General features: G+C 52.2%; 2 protein-coding genes across 4 annotated transcripts; one reads left to right on the top strand and one right to left on the bottom strand.

The window, feature by feature from the left end:
* Window positions 1-229: 229 nt before the first annotated feature.
* LOC130211356 (A disintegrin and metalloproteinase with thrombospondin motifs 8-like) lies at window positions 230-10,564 on the bottom strand. Its single transcript, XM_056442100.1, has 9 exons — window positions 9,184-10,564; window positions 8,130-8,369; window positions 6,983-7,115; window positions 6,739-6,906; window positions 5,056-5,348; window positions 3,086-3,272; window positions 2,608-2,780; window positions 2,017-2,192; window positions 230-1,925 (listed from the first exon to the last, which is right to left on the bottom strand). Exons 1-9 carry the CDS (start codon window positions 9,871-9,873, stop codon window positions 1,181-1,183), a joined length of 2,805 nt encoding a protein of 934 aa, XP_056298075.1. The 5' UTR covers window positions 9,874-10,564; the 3' UTR covers window positions 230-1,180.
* A 671-nt stretch (window positions 10,565-11,235) lies between these two features.
* Window positions 11,236-22,125, top strand: LOC130211355 (A disintegrin and metalloproteinase with thrombospondin motifs 15-like). 3 transcript variants are annotated; one of them, XM_056442098.1, is made up of 8 exons: window positions 11,236-12,146; window positions 13,243-13,375; window positions 14,612-14,779; window positions 16,371-16,654; window positions 16,727-16,904; window positions 17,406-17,581; window positions 18,279-18,454; window positions 19,109-22,125. In XM_056442098.1, the coding sequence occupies exons 1-8, from the start codon at window positions 11,283-11,285 to the stop codon at window positions 19,866-19,868; spliced, it is 2,739 nt and encodes a 912-aa protein (XP_056298073.1). In that variant the 5' UTR covers window positions 11,236-11,282; the 3' UTR covers window positions 19,869-22,125. The 3 variants fall into 3 exon arrangements, with proteins under 3 accessions (XP_056298073.1, XP_056298072.1, XP_056298074.1); XM_056442097.1 differs by having other exon boundaries at window positions 16,371-16,904; XM_056442099.1 differs by lacking the exon at window positions 13,243-13,375 and having other exon boundaries at window positions 11,436-12,146; window positions 16,371-16,904.
* Window positions 22,126-24,471: the final 2,346 nt, after the last annotated feature.

The following is a 24,471-nucleotide window of genomic DNA, read 5'->3' as shown; positions in this document are numbered from 1 at the left end:
TAAAGCTGCATTCTCTCTCCTGACCACCAGGGGGTGACTCCTCTGGTTGTATAGAAGTATATGCTTCATGTGTTGAAGCTGCATTCTCTCTCCTGACCACCAGGGGGCGACTCCTCTGGTTGTATAGAAGTATATGCTTCATGTGTTGAAGCTGCATTCTCTCTCCTGACCACCAGGGGGCGACTCCTTTGGTTGTATAGAAGTATATGATTCATGTGTTAAAGCTGCATTCTCTCAACATAAATGTGTTTATTTGACCAAACATCACAAAGACAGCAGCGTCTGCCACGTTATTTACAATCCAGGGTAAAAATATTACAAAAATAAATAGCTTAAAAAGGAAGCAATCATAACATAGCATGGTCCTTCACTGAAGGGATATGGGCTCCGCCTCTGGGTTCCATCACGGTAACAATCGTGTGAACTAACAACAGAAATGAAGAAATCAAATATACAAAACAACAAGAGTCTGAAATCAACTGTGAGCTTATTTTTACGTTAACAAAATAAAAGTCTGGAAACTAATACAATTAATGTTATTTAGTTTTCCATATACACGATAGATAATATTATCACTTAACTTAGAAACAACACCTCCAAGGTCATAACTGCTTTATAATGCGCCTGAAACACCTTAAAATGAAACTGCAGTCATAATCTCACATAATTCATTCTGTCAAGGTCTATAAATAATATGTTCGTCAATCTGCTTCGACGTCTCGGCTACGACTGGATTACCTTCAATAATCCAAATTATGGTCAGAATATTAATAATATTTCGGACAAAAAGCTTCATGTGGGTTTGAGCCAACGAGAGGAATATTTACACCGTGGGGGGTCACAGAGTATCACCATGAGAGAGTTTCTGGTTGAAGTGGGAACAGACGCTTCACCTGTACACCTGTACATGAAGCACCGCCTGTCCTCCTGAGGTAGATTCCATGGTTTCAGATCTCCAGAGTGGTCAACGGGGAGAAGAAGACTCGATGAGACTTGACGGGACTTGATGGGACTCGATGAGACTCAACAAGACTCGATGGGACTCGATGAGACTCGATGTGTTGTGTCTCTTTGTGGTTGTGTTGTGTCTCTTGATGTCTCTTTGGGGTCATCTTCTCGTCTCGGCCCCTGACTCTGTGGCCTGTGCCCAGCGGTCCATCCATTGGACCAACTAGTCCTCTCAAGAGCATTCTTGGTGGAGACATTCTACGGAGACCGGCGCTGGGATCTTGTTGGCGTTGCACTTCTCTGGTTCGACGCTCTTCCCCGTGTAGTCGGTGCAGAAGACGCTGCGGCGGCGCTCGCCATGGCCGCAGGTCTGCGAGCAGGCGGACCACGGCCCCATCTGCCACATCGGGCACGGCGCATCCCCGCAGGGCCGGATGTCCACGGGCTTCAGGGCCCAGTCACACCGGCCGGACAGGAAGCCCGCAACGTCTCGGCATTCGACGTTCCTCCTGGACCAGCCGGAGCCGCAGCTCTTGGAGCACTGGGACCACTCGCCCAGCGCCCAGTCCGGCCCGCCGAACGGCCGGATCACGTGCGAGGACGCCGACGAGCCCTTCCTCTCCTTGGACTTGTTGAAGGCCACGTCTCTGGGGAGGAAGAAGGTGTATTTGACCTTGGGGGGGTTGGCGTCCCCGGCGGTGGCGAGCAGCTGGATGGTGATGACCTCCCGCAGCCGCCTGAAGCTCTGGATCCTCTCCAGCGTGGTGGAGGAGCCGCTGTACTTCAGCACGGCGCCCAGCACCGGGATGTCCTGCTCCATCATGGACACGGAGAAGTTTCCGTTGAGGATGTAGCCGCCGCTCCCTCTCTTGACGGCCAGGTAGTTCCCGTCGTGTTTGATCCCCCGGTGGCTTCGCTGTTTGACGTCAACGTTCGTGGCGCCGACAGGGATCGTGACGATGTCGCTGTATCCGAAACTGGGAGAGAAAGCCAAAGACAATATAAAGATATAGTTCACCAATATGGGTCATACCTCTTCACATGTTTATTTCTTTATCTTTTACTCACGTTGCTTTGTTGTAGGAGCCCGTGATCTTCCTGCAGCTGAGCCCACTTCCTCCACACTCGCCACACTTATCCACCCTCTTGCCGGAGCCGATGGCCTGGTCGCAGCCGGCCTTCACACACTGGCCCTGGACGCACACCGACGTGGTGTCGAGCCCACAGGTCGTCCCGTCGGTCACCTGCAGGGGGCAACAAGAAGCTGGTGTTGGGTCCTTCATCATGAGGGTTAGGAACCAAGGGAAGGAGGCAACAAGCAGTTGTGTTGAGTCCTTCACCATGAGGGTTAGGAACCAAGGGAAGGAGGCAACAAGCAGTTGTGTTGAGTCCTTCACCATGAGGGTTAGGGGTTAGGGTTAGGAACCAAGGGAAGGAGGCAACAAGAAGCTGGTGTTGGGTCCTTCATCATGAGGGTTAGGGTTAGGGGTTAGGGTTAGGAACCCAGGAGAGGGGGCAACAAGCAGTTGTGTTCAGTCCTCATCATGAGTGTCAGGGTTAGGGGTCAGGGTTAGGGGTTAGGGGTCAGGGGTCAGGGTTAGGTCTAAGACCCCAGGACAGGGAGGCAACGAGCAGCTGGCTTAAATGAATAAACCGTACCTTGGATTCAAACACCTTGAACTCGCTGCTGCCTCTGGCCCTGCAGAACAGCTTGCAGCGGTCTCTGGGCGACACGCCGGCGTACTTTGGGATCCACTGTTTCATGTTCCGCTTGAGGTCCAGGTAGCTGAGGCTGTTGTACTTCTCACACTGCTCCTGCCTGAAGCTCTTTCCTGGGGGAGCAGAGGTTAGCATGCAACGGACAACTCCTGAGAATCATCCCACCTGAAGCTGCTCTAGCTAAATGCTATTATTAAAAAATAGTCTGAATGTCAAATATGATGAAAATGTATGTTTAAATAATAATATAAAAATGTCTTTATTATTACATTTCATCTTAAACACATGAATCATTGTATTCTATCCAACCAGAGGAGTCGCCCCCTGGTGGTCAGTAGAGAGAATGCAGCTTCAACACATGAAGCATAGACTTCTATACAACCAGGCTTCACTCTGCATAATCCTGGTTCATTCTCACCGTCGTTGTCCTCACAGGGCTGCGTGTTGCAGGACTGGTACTGGACCCGCTGTCCCTCGCAGTACCTCCCTCCGTTCAGAGGCCCGGGGTCGGTGCACTCCCTGTAGGAGAACTCCACCCCGCCTCCACATGTTCTGGAGCAGCTCTGCCACGGCCCCCACGAGCTCCAACCGCCGTCCACAGCCACCTGCGGTAACGAGTGGTTGGTTAGCGCTCGGTGCCAAAGGCAATCTCAGCTGTGCAGCTTGAACCCACAGGCTGGGCTTTTGGGTTTGAGGCCCCACACCGCGCTGGCGTGTTAGCGCGTTGGCGTGTTAGCGCGCTGGCATGTTAGCGTGTTGGCGAGTCGCGACTCCGGCTAAATCTGTGTTGAAGTTCGGCACGCGCCCGCTGTCTGCCTCTAACCCACATTCCTGCCACATGTGTCACTCACCACGAGTGGAAGCTGCCATGCTGCAGCTCTCTGAGGCACCATTCACTGTGTGTGTGTGCATGTGTGTGTGTGTGTGTGTGTGTGTGTGTGTGTGTGTGTGTGTGTGTGTGTGTGTGTGCGTTTGCTAGCAGCCTTTCCAGGAGTTTTATGGGATCCATCCTGGGTTCATAAACAGATGTGATCATAACACGAGGAGAATATATCAGGAGAGCTAGAATGTTCTTTTAGTACAACAGTCTTCATGAAGTACTACTACTACTACTACTACTAGGTTACTACTACTACTAGGCTACTGCTACTACTACTACTACTACTACTACTATAGCCTACTACTACTACTACTAGCCTACTTCCTTCATGTACTCCTACCTTAAAGCAGTAGAAGCTCTCAGACTTTAACAGTTTTCTCTGAGTCATTCCACAGATTTCACAATGGAATCTTTTGTTGTTGTATATTTTTCTTGCGGTCAAACTGTTCTGGAACTTTCGATTGCATCACGCAATCTGCAGCTGGGGTTCGCCCACAGTTTGAGATGTTCAAATATTTCCATTTTTTTAAAGGAAGTGACTCGTCGAAAAAAACAATAAACACCTTCAGCGAGAAACGAGAAGTGAACCGGGAACTTAAATCTGTTCAAGATGGACGAAATCTTAGGTCTTAAGAACTGAAACAAGGATAACACCACATGAAGGGAAGGGTTCAGGCAGCCCGTTAGTCTGAAACCCCAACAGCAGAAGTCTATTTGTTCCACAGCCTGTTAACCCCAAACACACTCTCCAAGCTACACACAGCTACACACAGCAACACATGGCTAATTACTACCCAGCATGACACGCCCCACTCGGCCTCCGATTGGCTTCGACCTGACAACGGTGCTAGCCAATCAGAGGCAGAGTAGGGCGGGTTCGGCCTCTGCCACAGTTGGAAAACGATATTTGAAGGTTGATGGTCGTTTTTTGCAGAATAAATAACCAGTTTGTTGCAAGGAAAGAGTGTTTATTCCAAACAATGGGCTTTTGTTTTCTAGCCGACGGGCTGTCGGATCAGTGGACTCCCGGTCCGTTGGGACTGTCGGGGGTTTCCGAATCGTGGGCCAGCTGAGCAACGGGCCGCCCCTCAGATGATGAGCAACATGAGCCTCGTCTTGGAATGAACACCAGTCCAAAATGAACTATTCTTCGAGTTCTTTTGTTGACCAACTCAACTGCTTGGTGCTGAACAGGCTTATGAGCAACACTCAGAGAGATGAGAGCTGTGGGAGTCAACTAACCTCTTATTTTGTGGGCCATGCAACCAAAACAATGATCTGAAAGAGGCTAGTTCTGGGGGAACTCTTGTTTCAGGTTGTTTGGGATCAATGATATACCGCCAGAGTCAGGAAAAGCCTTTGCGGCGCCCCCATAGGACCTTATTTGGTAAGAGAATATGTAAAGTAGTCACTTCTGCCTGGGTCCGACCAACCAAAGCTGGTCGCAGCAAAGAGTGTTTTTTTTATCGTCAATGAATTGAGCTTCCAGAACGAAGACGCATCCTCACCAGCGGCTGCATCACCTCCTGGGTCGGCCTGCACGCCCCGTGGAGGCAGCTCCCGTTGCGGCTGCAGGGCGTGCCGTCGGCCCAGGGCAGGCTGCCGTTCCTGGTGGAGCACTGCGGCGTCCCGTCCTCCCGACACCACAGCTGGCTGCAGACGTCGCCGTCCGAGGGGTCGGGGCATTGGACGAACTCCTCCCCGAACATCTGCTGGCACTGCTGGTCCAGGCTGTACTGGGTGCCCGGCAGCTCCCCCGGCAGCGGCAGGCTGCTGTCCGGGGCGTCCAGCAGGCAGTCCCCTGTGGAGGCGACACAACGCAGTGTGAGAGCTGTTGTGTGTGGACGTGTCGGTGTGAGGCATGACAACAGCGGAAAGATATGCAGAGCAAGTTGTGTCCTGACTAACAAAATGAATAATTTAAATCAAACTAATGGAAAACACTTTCGTTGCCAATCTAGCGCTCTGGATCTGGACGGCCGCTCCGCGATAGCTCATTACTTTCCACTAACAATTCTCTCCAATGACGTCCGCTCATCTGATCGCAGCGGTGACGTAAAGAACTTATTCTTTTGCCGACGCCATCTGTTGCTTTTGGCACCAAGGAGGTGAAGAAGAGGAAGCAGCGTGTGACTCAGTGGAAAAGAAGGTTTACCGGCTGGTCCACAAACAATACGAGATGCACCCCGCGAGGCGAGGGAGGGGGGCAAAGAAAGGGTAAAGGTGGGAGGAGGGGCGAAGAGAGACGAGCCCTCTCAGGGCGAGATAGACATCTACATGTTCGAGCAAAGAAAGCAGCGAGAGAAGAGTAACAGCGTGAGAGGTAACAGCGAGAGAGGTAACAGCGCGTGAGAGGTAACAGCGCGAGAGAGGTAACAGCGCGAGAGAGGTAACAGCGCGAGAGAGGTAACAGCGCGAGCGAGGTAACAGCGTGAGAGAGGTAACAGCGCGAGAGAGGTAACAGCGTGAGCGAGGTAACAGCGCGAGCGAGGTAACAGCGTGAGAGGTAACAGCGCGAGAGGTAACAGCGCGAGAGGTAACAGCGTGAGAGGTAACAGCGTGAGAGGTAACAGCGTGAGAGGTAACAGCGAGAGAGGTAACAGCGAGAGAGGTAACAGCGCGAGAGAGGTAACAGCGAGAGAGGTAACAGCGAGAGAGGTAACAGCGAGAGAGGTAACAGCGAGAGAGGTAACAGCGAGAGAGAGGTAACAGCGAGAGAGAGGTAACAGCGAGAGAGGTAACAGCGCGAGAGAGGTAACAGCGTGAGAGGTAACAGCGTGAGAGGTAACAGCGAGAGAGGTAACAGCGAGAGAGGTAACAGCGAGAGAGGTAACAGCGCGAGAGAGGTAACAGCGTGAGAGGTAACAGCATGAGAGAGGTAACAGCGTGAGAGGTAACAGCGAGAGAGGTAACAGCGAGAGAGGTAACAGCGCGAGAGGTAACAGCGTGAGAGGTAACAGCGTGAGAGGTAACAGCATGAGAGAGGTAACAGCGTGAGAGGTAACAGCATGAGAGAGGTAACAGCGCGTGAGAGGTAACAGCGAGAGAGGTAACAGCGAGAGAGGTAACAGCGAGAGAGGTAACAGCGAGAGAGGTAACAGCGAGAGAGGTAACAGCGAGAGAGAGGTAACAGCGAGAGAGAGGTAACAGCGCGAGAGAGGTAACAGCGCAAGAGAGTTTTTTGTTGTTACCGTGTCCATTGTCGAAGAACTCGGTGACGTACAGCGCGCTGCAGGGCGACCACGGCGCCGTCTGGTTGAGGCTGAGGAACAGCGGCGCCATCAGGTGGCGTCCGCCCAGGTCTCCAAACAGCCTCGCGCAGGTCTTGGAGTCGTCGTGAGGCATGCTGAGCACATGACCTGCGGGGGGGGGGGGGCAGCGATGAGCTAAACGCTCACAGACGCTCCACAAGCCGAATGAAGCACCGGCGCTCACCGAGCTCGTGGGCGACGGTGAAGGCCGCCTGCAGGCCGCTGTCCTCGATGACCGAGCAGCTCCTCTTGGGGTCGCACATCGTCCCGACGTCGGCGACGCCCAGCGTGTCGCAGCTCTTCTGACCGCAGAGGTCCTGAAACAAAGCGACGCACACTGAGCGGGGGGGGAGGAGCCTATCGACCCCTACAGAGGCAGAGACACAGAGACTTGTCTTATTGCCTAACGAGATGTTGTTTGCCGCCTCGTGTGTTATCGATCATGCACAGCAAACCTTCGTTTTGGTCCGGTCGGGTTTTTTTCCGCCACTTTTTAACTTTTCAACCAAAGAACTCAATACTCTGCTCAGTGTTTCCGTCATTAAACAAAACAGATAAAGATCCTCCGCAGCGCGGCGCTCCACAACTGTGATTTGTGGAAAAATGAACAGTGTTGTGTATCAGAAGAGGCCTGGCTGTGTAGGGCGAGGACAGATGCACCCCCCCCCCCCTCTGAAAGGAAACCACAGGGAGTCACCCGCTGTGATTCAAAACACATCTGGATTTTGAGGATTCCACTTCAGCGTCTGTTCGTCCACCTTGTTCCACAATTAGATCCATTACTCATGTCTGCAGAGTGAGACGCTCAGAGATGTGCCAGAGTGGGAGGGGCTAGAAGAACGCCGAGCTTGTGGTCATATCCCGCTGCATGCATGTGGCGGTGGTCTTCTGGACCGCGGGCTCACAGCTGGTCTCCATAACCATAGCAGATGGAAGAAGGAGGCTCAGCCAATCGCGGCTCGGGCCCTCAGGATCTTGGCAACCCGTTTCCTGTCTGAGAGTCATAAACTGCAGCGTGTTTCCTCTGTGTTGACGTTCCCCACGTGGAAAACATGACGAGTGTTCCATCTGCAGCGCCCTCCTCTCCCGAGGGCTGGAAGCACTCTGCTGCACCTCGAGGCCCCCAGCTGCTCCTGGGTCAGTGAAGAGGGCCGACGGGGCCCTCAATGCACCTGTGTACCTGACTCCTGGTTGATGACCTTTGACCTCTAGAAAGCGGGCTTGTGGGCCTTGAGTTGAGATGTTGATACATGAAGTGAAGGAGTGAGGAGTGAATATGAGGAGTGAGAAGTCAGGAGTGAAGAGGAGTGAAGAGGAGGAGCGAGGCTCACCTGGCGGGTGAACAGCAGCGCCGTGTCGTGGTGCTCGGGGTGCCGGGCGCTCGGCGTGTTGAGGAGCTGCTGCCAGGAGCAGAAGCTCCTCAAGGCCACGCCCCCGTTGCTGGAGGCCTGAGGCCCCGCCCCCTCATCCTCCAGCAGCAGCAGCCTCACCACCACCACGCTCACCGAGTTCTTGATGCTGGGGTGTCGGTAGAGCTGGGCGGCCATGGACATCAGGGTCAGGACGTAGTGCTGTGGGGGGCACACACACACACACACACACACACTAATCACTTTATGAACTCTCTTCGCTGTGTCGAGGCCGGATGTCTCAGTGGAGAGCTCTTCTTCTTCTTCTTCTTCTTCTTCTTCTAAGAAGAGTCTTCCTCAAATGTGATGACATTTAATTTAAATGAATTCTTAATCTCTCTCTAATCTCTAATCTTTCCGCCTGACGTCACGGTGTGTTTTAGTCTCTGCGTGGCGTTCAGGGACGTATAGGAGTGATGTAAATGTGACCACTCAGACCTGCATCCATCACAGTGCTGCTGCATTAGATCCGGGTCGTAGCGGACCGGGTCAGAACCTCAGCTGCCAGACCGTGACCAGCAGCTCAGGAATGCGCCTGCGCATAGCGCGCATAGTTGCTGCCTGACGGGCTGCTCCCGGTGGAAGACAGGCCGACCTCTGACAGCCGCCGTGTTCACCGGAGAGCACACACACACACACACACGCACACGCACACGCACACGCACACGCACACGCACACGCACACGCACACGCACACGCGCACACGCACACGCACACGCACACGCACACGCACACGCACACGCACACGCACACGCACACGCACACGCACGTTTTTTTTCCTGCTCCCACACTGTACCCCCTCTCGGGGCATAGTCGGGGGGTTGGTGTTTTTTCTCGCCTTCTTCCCTCATGTTATGCTGTAATCTTTCATCCACCCTTTCTTGTAATTTCGATGCTTTTGTACCTGTACTCTGGCAAACGACAAATAAATATATCAATCAATCAATCAAAACACGCACGTCCTGTGGGCTCTGACCTGTATCTCGTCTCCATAGAAATGGGTCATGTTGGAGTCCACCACCACCAGCGTCTCGATGAACCGGGGCTCGGACACGAACCGTCTCCGGCGAGGTTCCCTCTGCGCGTCACGCGCCCCGTGCGTAAAGCGGCCCCCGGTATGCTCCTCTTGCGCCGCCGCCGCCGCCGTGTAGTCAAACCGGAGGGGGGGGCCGCGGGTCCCGGTGAAGCTCTTCCTCTTGATGACGTGCGGCTGCTCCGCGGAGTCCGGCCCGCGGCCGCCGCGCCGCTTGGGCTCGATGAAGTACTCCCGCCCCTCCGTGATGAAGGTCCCGAGGATCCCGGAGCACAGGCTGACGGCCACCACGGAGCTCTCGTCGCGGTCCACGCTCCCGGAGTAGAAGCAGCCCCGCAGCCGCGGCTCGCGCTCCTCCGGCCGGGCGCCGGGAGCCGCGTCTCCGGCCCGGACGCGCTGCACCGTGAAGGCCGGCGCCAGGAAGCCGGTGTCCGGGGTGAGGTTCAGGGTCAGGTCCCGGCCGAACGCGCTCAGGGTGAAGCTCGGCTGCTCCTCGCTGCGCTTCCAGAAGCGGCCGCCGGGCCTCCGGTCCACCCGGACCGGGACCACGTCCTGCGCCTCCAGCGGGGCGGACCGCGCCGCCGCGCTCGTTACGCACAGCAGCGACAGCGCGAAGCACGCGGCGGAACGCATCTCCTCCGGTTGGTTCGGCTGCTCTGGCTCTTCCGGTCCACGGAGAGTCTCTCCTCGGGAAAAGGTCTCGGTGGAAGCGGGTCTGCGGTGTGAGTTGTCGGTTCTAATCCCGTGCTCGTGCCCGGCTGTAGCTCCGCGCAGCTCCGCGCGCTCTGGACACTTCGGGGCTATTTATACCCGCCGGACACCGGGGGGGTATTTTTGATATCGTTCTCCTCCCACTCGGCTGCACGCGCACTCCGGGATGAACCGGGCCCAATGAGCGCGGCCGACACGCCCCCTTCGGAAATAGCTCGACCACCACGCGCGCCTAATATTAACCCGGGCGCGGCGAGGCGGCGCGCGCGGCATCCACCCGACGCATAGCTGGAGGGCCGCTGCCTCTGGGGGTTAATTCAGAGCCACGTGGCCCCCCACGAGCCCGGAGGCCCCCAGGTCCACCAGGCGGGGCCGAGACATGTGTGTTTGTCTGTTTGTCTGTGTGTGTCTGTGTGTGTCGTGTGTGTGTGTGTGTGCGTGTGTGTGTGTGTGTGTATGTGTGTGATACATGTTTCCTCTCATTATAAAGGAGGTCCTCTCGTGATGTTTTTGTCCACATTTTATGCTCAGAAAATTTAAAAATGTAAATTAAATAAAACTGTTTATTGGGGAGAAAAGTCCAAAGAACAATTACAATATAAACAAATAAACATCTTTAATAATGTGTCTAACGTACTGCTGATCTGATTGTATTAAACTTTCCGGCTGCAAATATAATCATAACAATAAGTTATTCATGATGCTAATAGAGAACTTTAATAAAGTTTAATAAACACAAGCCGGCACCACGTGACTCACCGACGAGGAGCTGCAGTTACACACGTCCGCCGCCAGGTGGGGCCAGAGGACAGCGGACGAGTTAGAGACGCTCCGGTGGACTTCAGGGTGTGTGTGTGCGTGTGTGTGTGTGTGTAGGTGTGTGTGTGTGTGTGTGTGTGTGTGTGTGTGTGTGTGTGTGTGTGTGTGTGTGTGTGTGGGTGTGTCTCTGCATGTAGCAACAATAATATTTGGAGTTACAAGTGTCTGCAGCCCAAAACGATCCATGACCAATGAGCGCCCTCTCTCTCTCTCTCTCTCTCTCTCTCTCTCTCTCTCTCTCTCTCTCGCTCTCTCTCTCTCTCTCTCTCTCTCTCTCTCTCTCTCTCTCTCTCTCTCTTTCTCTCTCTCTCCTAAATCTCTCTCTCTCCCCCCCCCTCTCTCTCTTTAAAGCTCGGCGGCTGAGAGGAGCCGGTGGTCAGAGAGGAGCCGGTGCATGATGGGAGGAGGAGCAGCTGGAGGAGGAGGAGGAGGAGGAGGAGGAGGAGGAGGAGGCCGCTGCGGATGCTCAGCTCCTCTTGAGGGACGCACGCGCGCGTAACTTGTCCCGCGGCATGGCGGCGCTCCTCGACTCCCTGGTGCTGTTCACAAAGTTGCTGCTGTACGTGAAGGTGGCGCACTGCGCGGAGGTGGACTTCTGCACACCTGTGCGCGTGGACCCTCACGCGCACGAGGAGCACGTGACCGGCCGACAGGTCGTCTTCAGACTGAGTGTCTTCCAGCAGGACCTGGACCTGCGCCTCGCGCCGGACTCCAGCTTCCTCGCCGCGGGCAGCGCGCCGCTCCGGCGATGCTTCTACTCTGGGACCGTGAACCGGGACCCGGACTCCTTCGCCGCGCTCAGCCTGTGCCGAGGTCTCCAGGGGGGGTTCTACTACCGCGGCGAGGAGTACTTCGTCAGCCGCGCCGGGGACCGAGACCCCCCCAACGGGACGCAGGTCGTCCGGCGCGCGACGCGCTCCGACTCCACCAGCAGGTGCGCGGTCACGCCGGACGCGCGCTCCCGCCCGGCCCTGGAGAAGTCCCAGCAGCCGCGCGGCCTGGAGGCGGACGGCCTGGCGCAGACGGTGATGAGGAGCCTGGGCCGGTCGCGGAGGTTCGCCTCCATCCCGCGCTTCGTGGAGGTGCTGGTGGTGGCGGACGCGTCCATGGCGGCGTTCCACGGGGACGCGCTGCGGCACTACGTGCTGACCCTGATGGCCGTGGCCGCGCGGCTCTACAAGCACCCCAGCATCCTGAACTCCATCAGCGTGGTGGTGGTGGACTTCGTGGTCCTGAAGGAAGCCGACAAGAACCCGAAGGTCTCCAGCAACGCGGCGCTGACGCTCAGGAGCTTCTGCTCCTGGCAGAAGAAGCTGAACAAGCTCAGCGACGAGCACCCGGAGCACTGGGACACGGCCATCTTGTTCACCAAGCAGGTGAGGACAGGCTGCAGTGCCTCACCTGACCACCGGGGGGAGACTGCTCTGGTTGTATAGAAGTCGATGCTTCAGTCGCCCCCTGGTGGTCAGGAGGGAGAATGCAGCTTTAACACATGAAGCATAGACTTCTATACAACCAGAGGAGTCGCCCCTGGTGGTCAGGAGGGAGAATGCAGCTTTAACACATGAAGCATAGACTTCTATACAACCAGAGGAGTCGCCCCCTGGTGGTCAGGAGAGAGAATGCAGCTTTAACACATGAAGCATAGACTTCTATACAACCAGAGGAGTCGCCCCCTGGTGGTCAGGAGGGAGAATGCAGCTTTAACACATGAAGCATAGACTTCTATACAACCAGAGGAGTCGCCCCCTGGTGGTCAGGAGGGAGAATGCAACTTCAACACATGAAGCATAGACTTCTATACAACCAGAGGAGTCGCCCCCTGGTGGTCAGCAGAGAGAATGCAGCTTTAACACATGAAGCATAGACTTCTATACAACCAGAGGAGTCGCCCCCTGGTGGTCAGCAGAGAGAATGCAGCTTTAACACATGAAGCATAGACTTCTATACAACCAGAGGAGTCGCCCCCTGGTGGTCAGGAGAGAGAATGCAGCTTTAACACATGAAGCATAGACTTCTATACAACCAGAGGAGTCGCCCCCTGGTGGTCAGCAGAGAGAATGCAGCTTTAACACATGAAGCGTAGACTTCTATACAAATTGGAACAATTTGCACTAAATTTCATAAAAATAAATTTAGAGACTTTTTTTCCAGAAAACCTCATGATTTATAATTAAATATTTATAATTCATTGTAATCCAGAAGACCGTGTAATAGACCCCGAGGGAAACACGAAGGTCTGGACCAGGTCTCAATCTGTCCAACGGCGGTGGAGACAACAGGGTCATGTGACTCCTCCTCTTCCCCTCTACTGACCACCAGGAGGCCCGTGGGGGGTTAGCTTAGCTTAGCTTAGCTTAGCGCTCGCTCGGGAGCTCAGATTCAAGCCACGTAAAACATGTTGGGGAACCGGAGGTCCGATGGGACCGATGTGGACCCGATGTGGACCCGTTGTGACCCGCGTGTCTCCAGGACCTCTGCGGGGCCACGACCTGCGACACGCTGGGCATGGCCGACGTGGGGACGGTGTGCGACCCCAAGAGGAGCTGCTCCGTCATCGAGGACGACGGCCTGCCCTCCGCCTTCACGGCGGCCCACGAGCTCGGTGAGGAGCCTTGTTTCAGGGAACTGAACCGTCGCCACGGCGACCGGAGGACGAGAGGGTGACTTCATGGACACGGAGGGTTTGATCATCAGCACGATGCTAGGGTCACAACTAAGGTTAAGTTTAGGTTTAGACTACTACACCAACAGTCAGGTTTAGACTAGGTTTAGTCCTTGTTTCAGTTTTAAATGATCGTCTCTAGTCGGTGGAAACAAAGCTCCTGAAGCCTGAAGTCCTCCAGCTTTGACCATCTGTCTCGTTCATGCGAATCCTTTTCATTTTACGAGTGATATTTCTTTTTGGTTCAAATCGTAATCATCGGTTTACTCGGTCTACACCGTCCTCATGTGTTCAGTCGTCCTCCCGACATGGTCCTGTCTCGAGAGCAAAACAAAAATCACAAAAAAATCTTTCTTGGAAAGTACTTCATGTTCGTGTTGAGGAGGAATGTTTTCCCTGGGAACTGATCCCCCCGTCAGGCTCAGCGCATGGCGTGTTCCCATGCTCGGAGCATTCCTCGATGACATCACCTCGGATCGGCCGCCTCACGCCGTCGTGTGTTGAGGCGTCTGGTGAAACGTGTTTTCTTTCTGGTAATCAACGAGACGAACATGTTTCGCTTTCTTCATCTTAGAAGCATTTCAAGGATCGGAACTTTTTTTATCTCCCAAAAATCTGGAAACAGTCATCTAGGCATTTAAATGACTGAGGAGGTGTTCAGAGGTCGGGTTTAACCTGACGATGGGGTGTTGCTGTCGAGACCCAACTGTTGGGTTAGTCTAAGCCTAACTGTTGGGTTAGTCTAAGCCTACTGTTGGTTTAGTTAAACCTAACTGTTGGTTTAGTTAAACCTAACTGTTGGGTTAGTCTAAGCCTAACTGTTGGGTTAGTCTAAGCCTACTGTTGGTGTAGTTAAACCTAACTGTTGGTTTAGTTAAACCTAACTGTTGGGTTAGTCTAAGCCTAACTTTTGGTGTTGCCTAAACCCAACTGTGTGTAGTTTAGTTAAACCCAGCTCTGTGTGGTTTAGTTAAACCCAACCTTGTCTCGTGACCCTAACAACCTTGTCTCCATGACCCTAACAACCTTGTCTCGTGACCCTAACGACCTTGTCTCGTGACCCTAACGACCTTGTCTCGTGACCCTAACCACCTTGTGTCCATGACCCTAACGACCTTGTCTCGTGACCCTAACGACCTTGTCTCGTGACCCTAACGACCTTGTCCCCGCCCTCAGGCCACGTGTTCAACATGCCCCACGACAACGTGAAGGCGTGTGAGCAGGCGTTCGGGAAGCTGAAGGAGAACCACATGATGTCGCCCACGCTGATCCAGATCGACCGGCGCCGGCCGTGGTCGGCGTGCAGCGCCGCCATCATCACCGAGTTCCTGGACAGAGGTCACGGTGAGCGACCTGCGGCCGGCGGGCTCGGCTGCTTGTGGTTAACTTCACAGGAAGACCTCGGCTCTGGTCACGCTTAACTTTATAATCTCAATATTAGTTCAAGCGATCACATTTACTGATTGTATGTTTTACTCCCGTATGAAGAAATATTCATTATACTTCGTTTTTTTATACGAATTGGATGAACATCGTTTAGTTTTATTGTCTCAGTGAAATCCAGCAAGACGAGTTTTATTGAACCCAACTGTGTGTAGTTTAGTTAAACCCAACTGTGTAGTTTAGTTAAACCCAACTGTGTGTAGTTTAGTGAAACCCAACTGTGTGTAGTTTAGTTAAACCCAATTGTGGGTAGTTTAGTTAAACCCAACTGTGTAGTTTAGTTAAACCCAACTGTGGGTAGTTCTGTTAAACCCAACTGTGTGTAGTTTAGTTAAACCCAATTGTGGGTAGTTCTGTTAAACCCAACTGTGTATAGTTTAGTTAAACCCAACTGTGGGTAGTTCTATTAAACCCAACTGTGTAGTTCAGTTAAACCCAATTGTGGGTAGTTTAGTTAAACCCAACTGTGGGTAGTTCTGTTAAACCCAATTGTGGGTAGTTTAGTTAAACCCAACTGTGGGTAGTTCTGTTAAACCCAACTGTGTGTAGTTTAGTTAAACCCAACTGTGTGTAGTTTAGTTAAACCCAATTGTGGGTAGTTCTGTTAAACCCAACTGTGGGTAGTTCTATTAAACCCAACTGTGTAGTTCAGTTAAACCCAATTGTGGGTAGTTTAGTTAAACCCAACTGTGGGTAGTTCTGTTAAACCCAACTGTGTGTAGTTTAGTTAAACCCAACTGTGTGTAGTTTAGTTAAACCCAACTGTCTAGTTTAGTTAAACCCAACTGTGTGTAGTTTAGTTAAACCCAACTGTGGGTAGTTCTGTTAAACCCAACTGTGTGTAGTTTAGTTAAACCCAACTGTGGGTAGTTCTGTTAAACCCAACTGTGTGTAGTTTAGTTAAACCCAACTGTGTAGTTTAGTTAAACCCAACTGTGTGTAGTTTAGTTAAACCCAACTGTGGGTAGTTCTGTTAAACCCAACTGTGTGTAGTTTAGTTAAACCCAACTGTGTAGTTTAGTTAAACCCAACTGTGTGTAGTTTAGTTAAACCCAATTGTGGGTAGTTCTGTTAAACCCAACTGTGTGTAGTTTAGTTAAACCCAATTGTGGGTAGTTCTGTTAAACCCAACTGTGTGTAGTTTAGTTAAACCCAACTGTGGGTAGTTCTGTTAAACCCAACTGTGTGTAGTTTAGTTAAACCCAACTGTGTGTAGTTTAGTTAAACCCAACTGTGTAGTTTAGTTAAGCCCGACTGTGTGTCGTACTGTAGGTTGTGTTCCCCTTGAAGTTTCGGGGTCTTTGGCCCCTGCTGGTTGGCTGTTTGGTGCTAACCATGTAGCGTAACGCAGGTTTATTAGCTTTAGCACCGAAAACATCCGGAAACGAGTCGCCTGGAATCCCAAAAACTGAGACTGAGCATTAAATACAAAGATCTGAAGATGTGCATTTCAAGTCGTGGACGCTCTGATTGGTTGTTGGCGTGTCTCCAGGAGAGTGTCTACTGGACCCGCCCCAGAAGCAGCTGCCGCTGTCGGACCACCTGCCCGGCTCCAGCTACGGGCTGCACCGCCAGTGCGAGCTGGCGTTCGGCTCCGGCTCCAAGCCGTGCCCGTACATGCAGCCCTGCTCCAAGCTGTGGTGCACCGGCAGGGCCCGCGGCCAGCTGGTCTGCCAGACCCGCCACTTCCCCTGGGCGGACGGCACCGGCTGCGGCGACGCCAAGGTGTGCTACCGGGGGGCTTGCGCCGAGAAGAACCACACCGTGCGCATCAAGGTGAGAGGCGGCGCCGAGCGGGCCCGGCGGTTGTTCCTCGCTGCACCGTCGAGCCCGTGTTTCTGCTTCCAGGTGGACGGCCGCTGGGGGAAGTGGGGAGCGTTCGCAGGTTGTTCCCGGAGTTGTGGGGGCGGAGTCCAGCTGGCCAGGAGGGAGTGCGACCGCCCCGTTCCCGAGGACGGGGGCAACTACTGCCACGGCCTCCGCGTCAAGTACCGCTCCTGTAACCTCAACACCTGTCCGGACACAGGTAGGCCGGCCTCTGGTGCAGTGAGACACACGTCAACAGTGACCTTTGAAGGAGTTGAACCACAATCAAGTGAGCCAAAGTGTCCGGATGGTGCATGTATTCCATAAACAGACTCAAGTTCATGCCTCCAGGCTGAGAGCCTTGAAGAGTCGGTGTCATGGTACAGGTAACGGTCTTTCTTGATGAACGGTTCCTCCGTCAAATACGTGTTCATATTCAAACACTCAAGGCTCGATCACACCAGACGCAACTCTCAAAAACGCGTCGCTAGCAAAACCGCCGATTCCCTGCGGTACGGCCTTTTAACCGCCCCTTTAAATGCCGCGCGGCACGTTTTTCAGGCGCGGTTAAAAGTTAAAATATTGAGAGTCGTGTCTGGCGTGGTCGCGCCCTGAGTGTCGGGCCACTTGCTGATGTTTTCTAGCCGCTCGCCAACTGAAGAGCAGAGGTCACCAGCGTCGATCTCATGGGAGGTTGTTGTTGTTGTTTTCACGGCTCCAGGGAAGAGTTTCCGTGAGGAGCAGTGTGAAGCGTTCAACGGGTTGAACCTGAACACCAACAGATTGGGCTCCACTGTGGCGTGGGTTCCTAAATATTCGGGCATTTCCCCAAAGGACAAATGCAAACTCATCTGCCGCGCCAACGGGACCGGATACTTCTACGTCCTCGCTCCAAAGGTACCGGGGGAAATGGATCGTTGTTTAATGCAGCTTTAACACATGAAGGGCTTCTATACAACCAGAAGAGTCTCCCCCGGGTGGTCAGGAGGGAGAATGCAGCTTTAACACATGAAGCATAGACTTCTATACAACCAGAGGAGTTGCCCCCTGGTGGTCAGGAGAGAGAGTGCAGCTTTAATTAAAGCACCTCAGTGTTGGCTTCACCTCTCAGGAATGGAAGTGGGCTTCTAGTGTCGTACTTGCTGATGCATTCTGAACTCCTTGTCACCGAACACCTCCTCATGAGCCCAGCGCTCATGAGGAGGTGTAGCTGAAACATTTATAGAAGCGACTCTCTGCTCACAGAGGTTTGCAGTGTCAGTGGCTGGAGTGATGTGTTCCTTCTTCCTCAGCGAGAGGTGACGAGTTGCTGCTTTTATACAGAGCGCCGAGAGTGGGAAACATGCAGGGACAGTATCACCTCACAGCTGAGGCTTGTCAGCAACTATTTATGCAACCAGAAAGCAAACACGCTTGCAGCAGCGATGCTAGCCAACATGTTGTTTACACTAGAGGACACTGGACACTCACTCTGGTGATACCTTCTATTGGAGTAGCTCTCCGGCTCATGGTGTTTGTTTAGCAGAGTAAAGCATGTCCCTGGTGGAGCTCTTTCCTTCCCTCCCAGCTAACGTCTGGACTGCTCCTCCTGCAGGTTGTGGACGGGTCGCCCTGCTCTCCTGACACCTCGGCTGTATGCGTTCAAGGAAGATGCATCAAGGCGGGCTGCGACGGCAAGCTGGACTCGAGCAGGAAGTTTGACAAGTGCGGTGTGTGCGGAGGCGACAACCAGGGCTGCAAGAAGGTCTCGGGGATGTTCACCAAACCTGTGTAAGTCTTCAGGTGTGGGTCTGGGTCTCCATGGACCATGAATGGGAGACTGATATTATGGACCAACAGAAGGTCTGTTCTACTTTTTAAGTCCAATCCCCAAACGTCTTTGACATCAAGTCTATGTTCGTCCCGTTTGGTGAGGGGTGATCTGCAAAAACAGCTCTTTAAATCTCATGCTGTGGATGTGTTCTGAACTCGTATCGACCTGATTGATCGTAGCTCCCAGTGGGTCGGAGACGGTTATGCAAATTGCTGCTCATGTGTCTTCGCGGAGATTCCCACTTTCACCCATAAGAGCTTTGATCGTCGGCATGGAACACCATGATATCATATACTCAGGACGTTGTCTGTGGTACAGTTCCACACTTACTATATTGATCACATCACGGATTTGAGTTGCATTAGTCGAGAGACAGAAGTTCAGGGAGTTTCGCACAACTCACAAGAGGTTGAAGTCATGTTGCCCGAGTGGTATCGGTGGAGGATTGCGAGTCCGAGTTCCGTATCGGTGCATCCCTAGACTCTGGACATCCTTTACAGCGATGATCTTTAAGTGCTCTTTAAGTTACATGTACGTCCATTGCCTTTAAAGACTCTCCAGTGGTTATTCAGCATCATTAACGCTCTTGATCTCCACCCTTTCACTTCCAGTCACGGCTACAACTTCGTGGTGTTGCTTCCCGTCGGAGCTTCCAACATCGACGTCCGTCAGCGCGGCTACCGAGGGATGCTCAGCGATGAGAACTACTTGGCGGTGAAGAACCGCCACGGCAAGTACCTGCTGAACGGGAACTACGTGGTGTCGGCCGCGGAGCGCGACCTGCCGGTGAAGGGCAGCTTGCTGCGCTACAGCGGCACCGCCACGTCCGTGGAGACCCTTCAGGCCACCCGGCCGCTGCAGGAGCCTCTGACCGTGGAGGTGCTGTCAGTGGGGAAGATGACTCCTCCCCGTGTGCGCTACTCCTTCTACATCGCCAAGGAGAGCAAGGAGGAAAAGACTCTGTGGAAGGAGGACAAAAGCCACGCGGCGCACAACAGCGTCCTGTCGGACAGCAACAGGGTGGAGGCCAAGCAGCAGCAGGTGGGGAAGAGGCCGGTCAGCCACTGGGTGACAGGAAGTTGGGATTCCTGCACGGTGACTTGCGGGACCGGTCTGCAGAAGAGGCCGGTGCACTGCCAGAGCGCGGACTGTGGCGGCGCCGACAGGCCCGTGGCGGTGAGGGCGTGCGGTGACCCGTGTCCCGTGTGGGACGTCGGGTCCTGGTCTCACTGCTCCAAGTCCTGTGGAAGAGGCTTCAAAAGGCGGCCAGTGCGCTGCCTGACAGGTGACGGCCTGAATCTACCCAGAGACCACTGCTCCGGGAGGAGGAAGCCTCAGGAGCTGGACCTCTGCAACCTGAAGCCGTGTTAAGGCAGAACCGACTCGGCCCGGAGACTCAGACACAAACCTTCATGCCCCAACCCGCGTGATAAGGATCCCACGGCTGCATTGGGGTGAAGGACACTCTCTCCGATGCCGCCTGAAGGGGCCACAGAAGAAAGCCAACAGAGACGGAGAGGGCCTTCCTCTATTGTTCTCAAAGACAGACCCCTGTTCAGACCTCCGGCCTCAGGGTTGACTCGTGACCTGTTTGACAAGATGCCCGAGGCAGCGGTCACACACATCTGCACACAAGCAAGGTTCATCGGTCTCGTCTTGGACAGAACTAGAGCGAGCATGCTGAGTGAAACCTCGTAATCTCACCTGGGCGTTGACATTTGGGACTGAAGAACTTCTCAGAATGTGAAACGCAGTCCGGTATCACTGCAGCGACGACCGAGACCCCGAGGGTCCGTGCACTCCCCACATCGTTTCATGGTGTTGCTTCTTGGGTCGGTGCTGGTGGATGTTGTCTGGTGGAGAATAATCTCGGGCGGCAGCAACTAACTCGTGTTGGGTCTACGTGGAGAGAAAACGTAACATCTGTTTGAAATTACAACCCATAATCGTTTGTCTTCAGAGATTTAGTTCACGGTAACGAGCTGCCGAGAGACACTTGAGTATCATTTCATAGGTTTAAACCTTCCAAATGTGCCCCAGTGGCCGTTTATGTGAATGACAGGAAGTAAACGTGGACGCCAGCTGTTGGCTTGATTCTGACGTGTACAAATTTAGAGAGCATTAAGAATAAGAATAATTAGATAATCAAAGTAAGAATCCTAAATCATTAGTTTCAGCCCTAGAATAATCAAAGCCAGCAGCCGATCACACCGACAGCGTCACGAGCTTCACTTCCTCCAAAGTGAACAATAAATCCTACAATATTCATGAATTCTCGTTACCAAAAGTAGAAATATTTAGATAATAGCGAAAAATAGTTCCGAGCTAAGAAGTTAGCGTATTTCTCTCCAGTGTTTATGTGGAACAAACATTCTGCGTGAGAACCAAACCGACCAATCACGAGCTGTTCGTGGCTATCGAGCCCCGGTCTTGAGGGAAGCCTTCATACTGTGAGAGACAGTTCTGGTTCCGGTCTACAACATGTTCTCTGTACTTCACGATGTTCGTGGAAAGATTCTGAAACCAAAAGGGAAAAACTTTATCTTTTATATTGTTTGGTTTCATGATGGTGCCCCCTGGTTTTGTATTATTGACAATGTGACCCCGCTAGCGATCCACTGGAGTCCATCAGAATCCATCAGAGTCCATTAGAGTCCATTGGAGTCCATTGGAGTCCATTGGATCAAACACATGTTGCAAAACACAGTAACGTAAATGGATTAGTAGTTTAAAAGCCATCGACAGTTTGAGCTGTCCTGAAGTGGGGTCGGGGGTATCGGAACGCAACATTTCAAAGGAAAAGCAACGAAAATGCAAAAGATAACAAACCTTCAACAGCTGTTTATTGGCCATAATTCTTACTTAAACCTTTAAGAAACTAAAATACTGCCATATTAGCAATAATGCATACACGTATATAAAATAAATGTTAAAAAAAAGAAAATTCAATGTTTCCACAGATATTCCAGGCTTTGTCGGCAAATAGTTTAAACGAGGCGTCACAATGATCTCGGCATTCATAGTGATAAAGAAAAAAAACACTGAACTGATTCTGAGGAGTTTCACTTCAATTATTATTCAGAAATCGTATCTTTACATGCACCGCATTAATGCATAGTTTAATCTTTAGTGAGCTGTTTTTGGAAATCTTCGATATGAACCACAATCATGGGGAAATTAAAGGGTAAATCCACCCTGAAACCCAATCAAAGTCCCAGTGGCGTGCTTTGCATCATGGGATTGTTTCCATTCCACTGGAGCGCATGTCCAACACAGCTGGTCCGTGCGCACCGTGAACCTCAGAACGCATCGGGGGTCTGGAAAGACCTTTAAATGGACGCTTGGCGGTTCTGTCTGGACCATCGTACACGTTCACCAAGTTCACCGTCAGATCCAAACCTCCAACCCTTCACACATGGATGCAGCACGTCCTGCAACAGGAAGTGACATCACTTCCCAGATTCAGGGGACCAATCCTAGCATCTTAAAGATGGCATTGCACAGTTAGTTTGTCTTTATTTTTCACATCATGTACAGTTGATGTTTTTTGTATCAGTTGTCTTTTGTATTGTATACTATGTATACATTCATCTAGCTGTATCAAATAAAGTATATATCTATAAGAATATGCTGAATCATGATGATTTCGTGTAGTATTCAGATATGTGGAGGCGACGTGGAGACGTCCCTTCTGTCAGCCTGAGGACGGACTGGATGGACATCGGCCGTCTCCTTCTGCTCCAGTGAGAGGAGACGGTCCTCCTCAGCTCTCCTCCAGCCGACCGCAGCTCTTTCATCGACTTTAGGATTCTGCTGAGTCAAGCTGCAATACAAAAACACAAAGAGCACAAAAAACCCCACCTCACCACCTCCCCAGGTACATGGTGGTCAACGGGGGCTGCCGGTCATAACTCACCGTGAATATAAATGTTTTACTGATCCTTCTGGTGTAATTTGCCCGTTTCTTGTGTGGTCAGAAGATGAAACGGCTTCGTCTCTTTCCTCTCGTGGACAGAAACGAGGAGGAACGCTTCATAAAATAAACAGTTCCTCAAGAAACAGAAATATTTATGATCTGACTTCTAAAAGGTTTTTAAGCACATTCATCAGGTGGTCCCGTCCCTCTCGGCCCGTTAAACAACCTGATCGTAATCTTCACTTCGGCCTTCGTCTCTGGGAGGATCCCACGAGACTGATGACCCTTCAGCTCCGCTGCAGGTCCCTGGGAGCCGCTCTGGGGGCCGTGTTGACGTTGGGCGTCTCAGGGCCTCTGAGGGTCTTCTCCTGACAAATTGACGCTCTCCGATCTCGGCGTTGAATCCCTGGACCCCGGACCTGCTCAGACTCAGGTCCGGGCCCGGCGGCTCTCAGCCCATCGGTGTGTTTAGTGAGGCGAGGCGAGTGGACGTAAACACGGCCAGCGCCGCCGCACGGAGGGGAAGGTCGACGGGAACCACGGCGAGGACACGCTATGCCCAAAGATGGGAATCAGCTTTGGGAAAGACGGATAATGTGCAGCATGAAGGGAAATGCATCTGTTTTGGTAAAGAGAAATGTCATGAAGACATGACCGCTGGGGGACAAGTCCTACTGCAGAGACTGGATCAGTCAGTGGGCATTTCAGGTATCACACCAAGTACCTGGAATTAGATTATCAGATGGATCTCAGTATTTGAAGCCTCGATAACCACCAATGTTAGTTACGGAGTTCCACAAGGTTCTGAGCTTGGACCACTTTTATTTACCTTCTAGATGCTTCCTTTGGGGAAGGGCTGCACGGTGGCGTAGAGACTAGCACTGTCGCCTCACAGCAAGATGGCCACTGGTTTGGTTCCCGGTCTGGGCGGTCCTTCTATGTGGAGTTCATATGTTCTCCATGTAGCAGTGTGGGTTCCTTTCGGGTTCTCCGGCTTCCATCCAAAGACATGCAGGTAAATTGAACTCTAAATTGCTCTATAGCTCTAAGGTGTGAATGTGAGCATGAATGGTTGTCTGTCTCTATCTTAAGGAGCTTGTAGTACCATAGTACCCCACTAGAGAGCTTGTAGTACCATATTACCCCACTAGAGAGACTGTAGTACCATATTACCCCACTAGAGAGCTTGTAGTACCATATTACTCCACTAGAGAGCTTGTAGTACCATATTACCCCACTAGAGAGCCTGTAGTACCATATTACCCCACTAGAGAGCTTGTAGTACCATGTTACCCCACTAGAGAGCTTGTAGTACCATATTACCCCACTAGAGAGCTTGTAGTACCATATTACCCCACTAGAGAGCCTGTAGTACCATATTACCCCACTAGAGAGCTTGTAGTACCATATTACCTCACTAGAGAGCTTGTAGTACCATATTACACCACTAGAGAGCTTGTAGTACCATATTACCTCACCAGAGAGCTTGTAGTACCATATTACACCACTAGAGAGCTTGTAGTACCATAGTACCCCACTAGAGAGCTGGTAGTACCATGTTACCCCACTAGAGAGCTTGTAGTACCATATTACCCCACTAGAGAGCCTGTAGTACCATATTACCCCACTAGAGAGCTTGTAGTACCATGTTACCCCACTAGAGAGCTTGTAGTACCATATTACCCCACTAGAGAGCTTGTAGTACCATATTACCCCACTAGAGAGCTTGTAGTACCATATTACCCCACTAGAGAGCCTGTAGTACCATGTTACCCCACTAGAGAGCTTGTAGTACCATATTACCCCACTAGAGAGCCTGTAGTACCATATTACCCCACTAGAGAGCTTGTAGTACCATATTACCTCACTAGAGAGCTTGTAGTACCATATTACACCACTAGAGAGCTTGTAGTACCATATTACCTCACTAGAGAGCTTGTAGTACCATATTACACCACTAGAGAGCTTGTAGTACCATAGTACCCCACTAGAGAGCTGGTAGTACCATGTTACCCCACTAGAGAGCTTGTAGTACCATGTTACCCCACTAGAGAGCTT

This window comes from Pseudoliparis swirei, chromosome 20 (genome assembly GCF_029220125.1).
Source record: "Pseudoliparis swirei isolate HS2019 ecotype Mariana Trench chromosome 20, NWPU_hadal_v1, whole genome shotgun sequence".
Lineage (NCBI taxonomy): Eukaryota > Metazoa > Chordata > Actinopteri > Perciformes > Liparidae > Pseudoliparis > Pseudoliparis swirei.
The sequence above is the reverse complement of the archived record's forward strand: the minus strand, read 5'-3'. Positions and strand labels throughout refer to the sequence as shown.

Coding starts and splice junctions, on each gene's coding strand:
- LOC130211356 (XM_056442100.1), bottom strand. CDS start 9,873: ATGCGTTCCGCCGCGTGCTTCGCGCTGTCGCTGCTGTGCGTAACGAGC. Junction 2,193..2,607: donor TCAAGGTGTTTGAATCCAAG/GTACGGTTTATT, acceptor TGCCCCCTGCAG/GTGACCGACGGGACGACCTG. Junction 1,926..2,016: donor GGCTCCTACAACAAAGCAAC/GTGAGTAAAAGA, acceptor TTTCTCTCCCAG/TTTCGGATACAGCGACATCG.
- LOC130211355 (XM_056442097.1), top strand. CDS start 11,283: ATGGCGGCGCTCCTCGACTCCCTGGTGCTGTTCACAAAGTTGCTGCTG. Junction 13,376..14,611: donor CACGGCGGCCCACGAGCTCG/GTGAGGAGCCTT, acceptor CCCCGCCCTCAG/GCCACGTGTTCAACATGCCC. Junction 16,905..17,405: donor CAACACCTGTCCGGACACAG/GTAGGCCGGCCT, acceptor TCACGGCTCCAG/GGAAGAGTTTCCGTGAGGAG.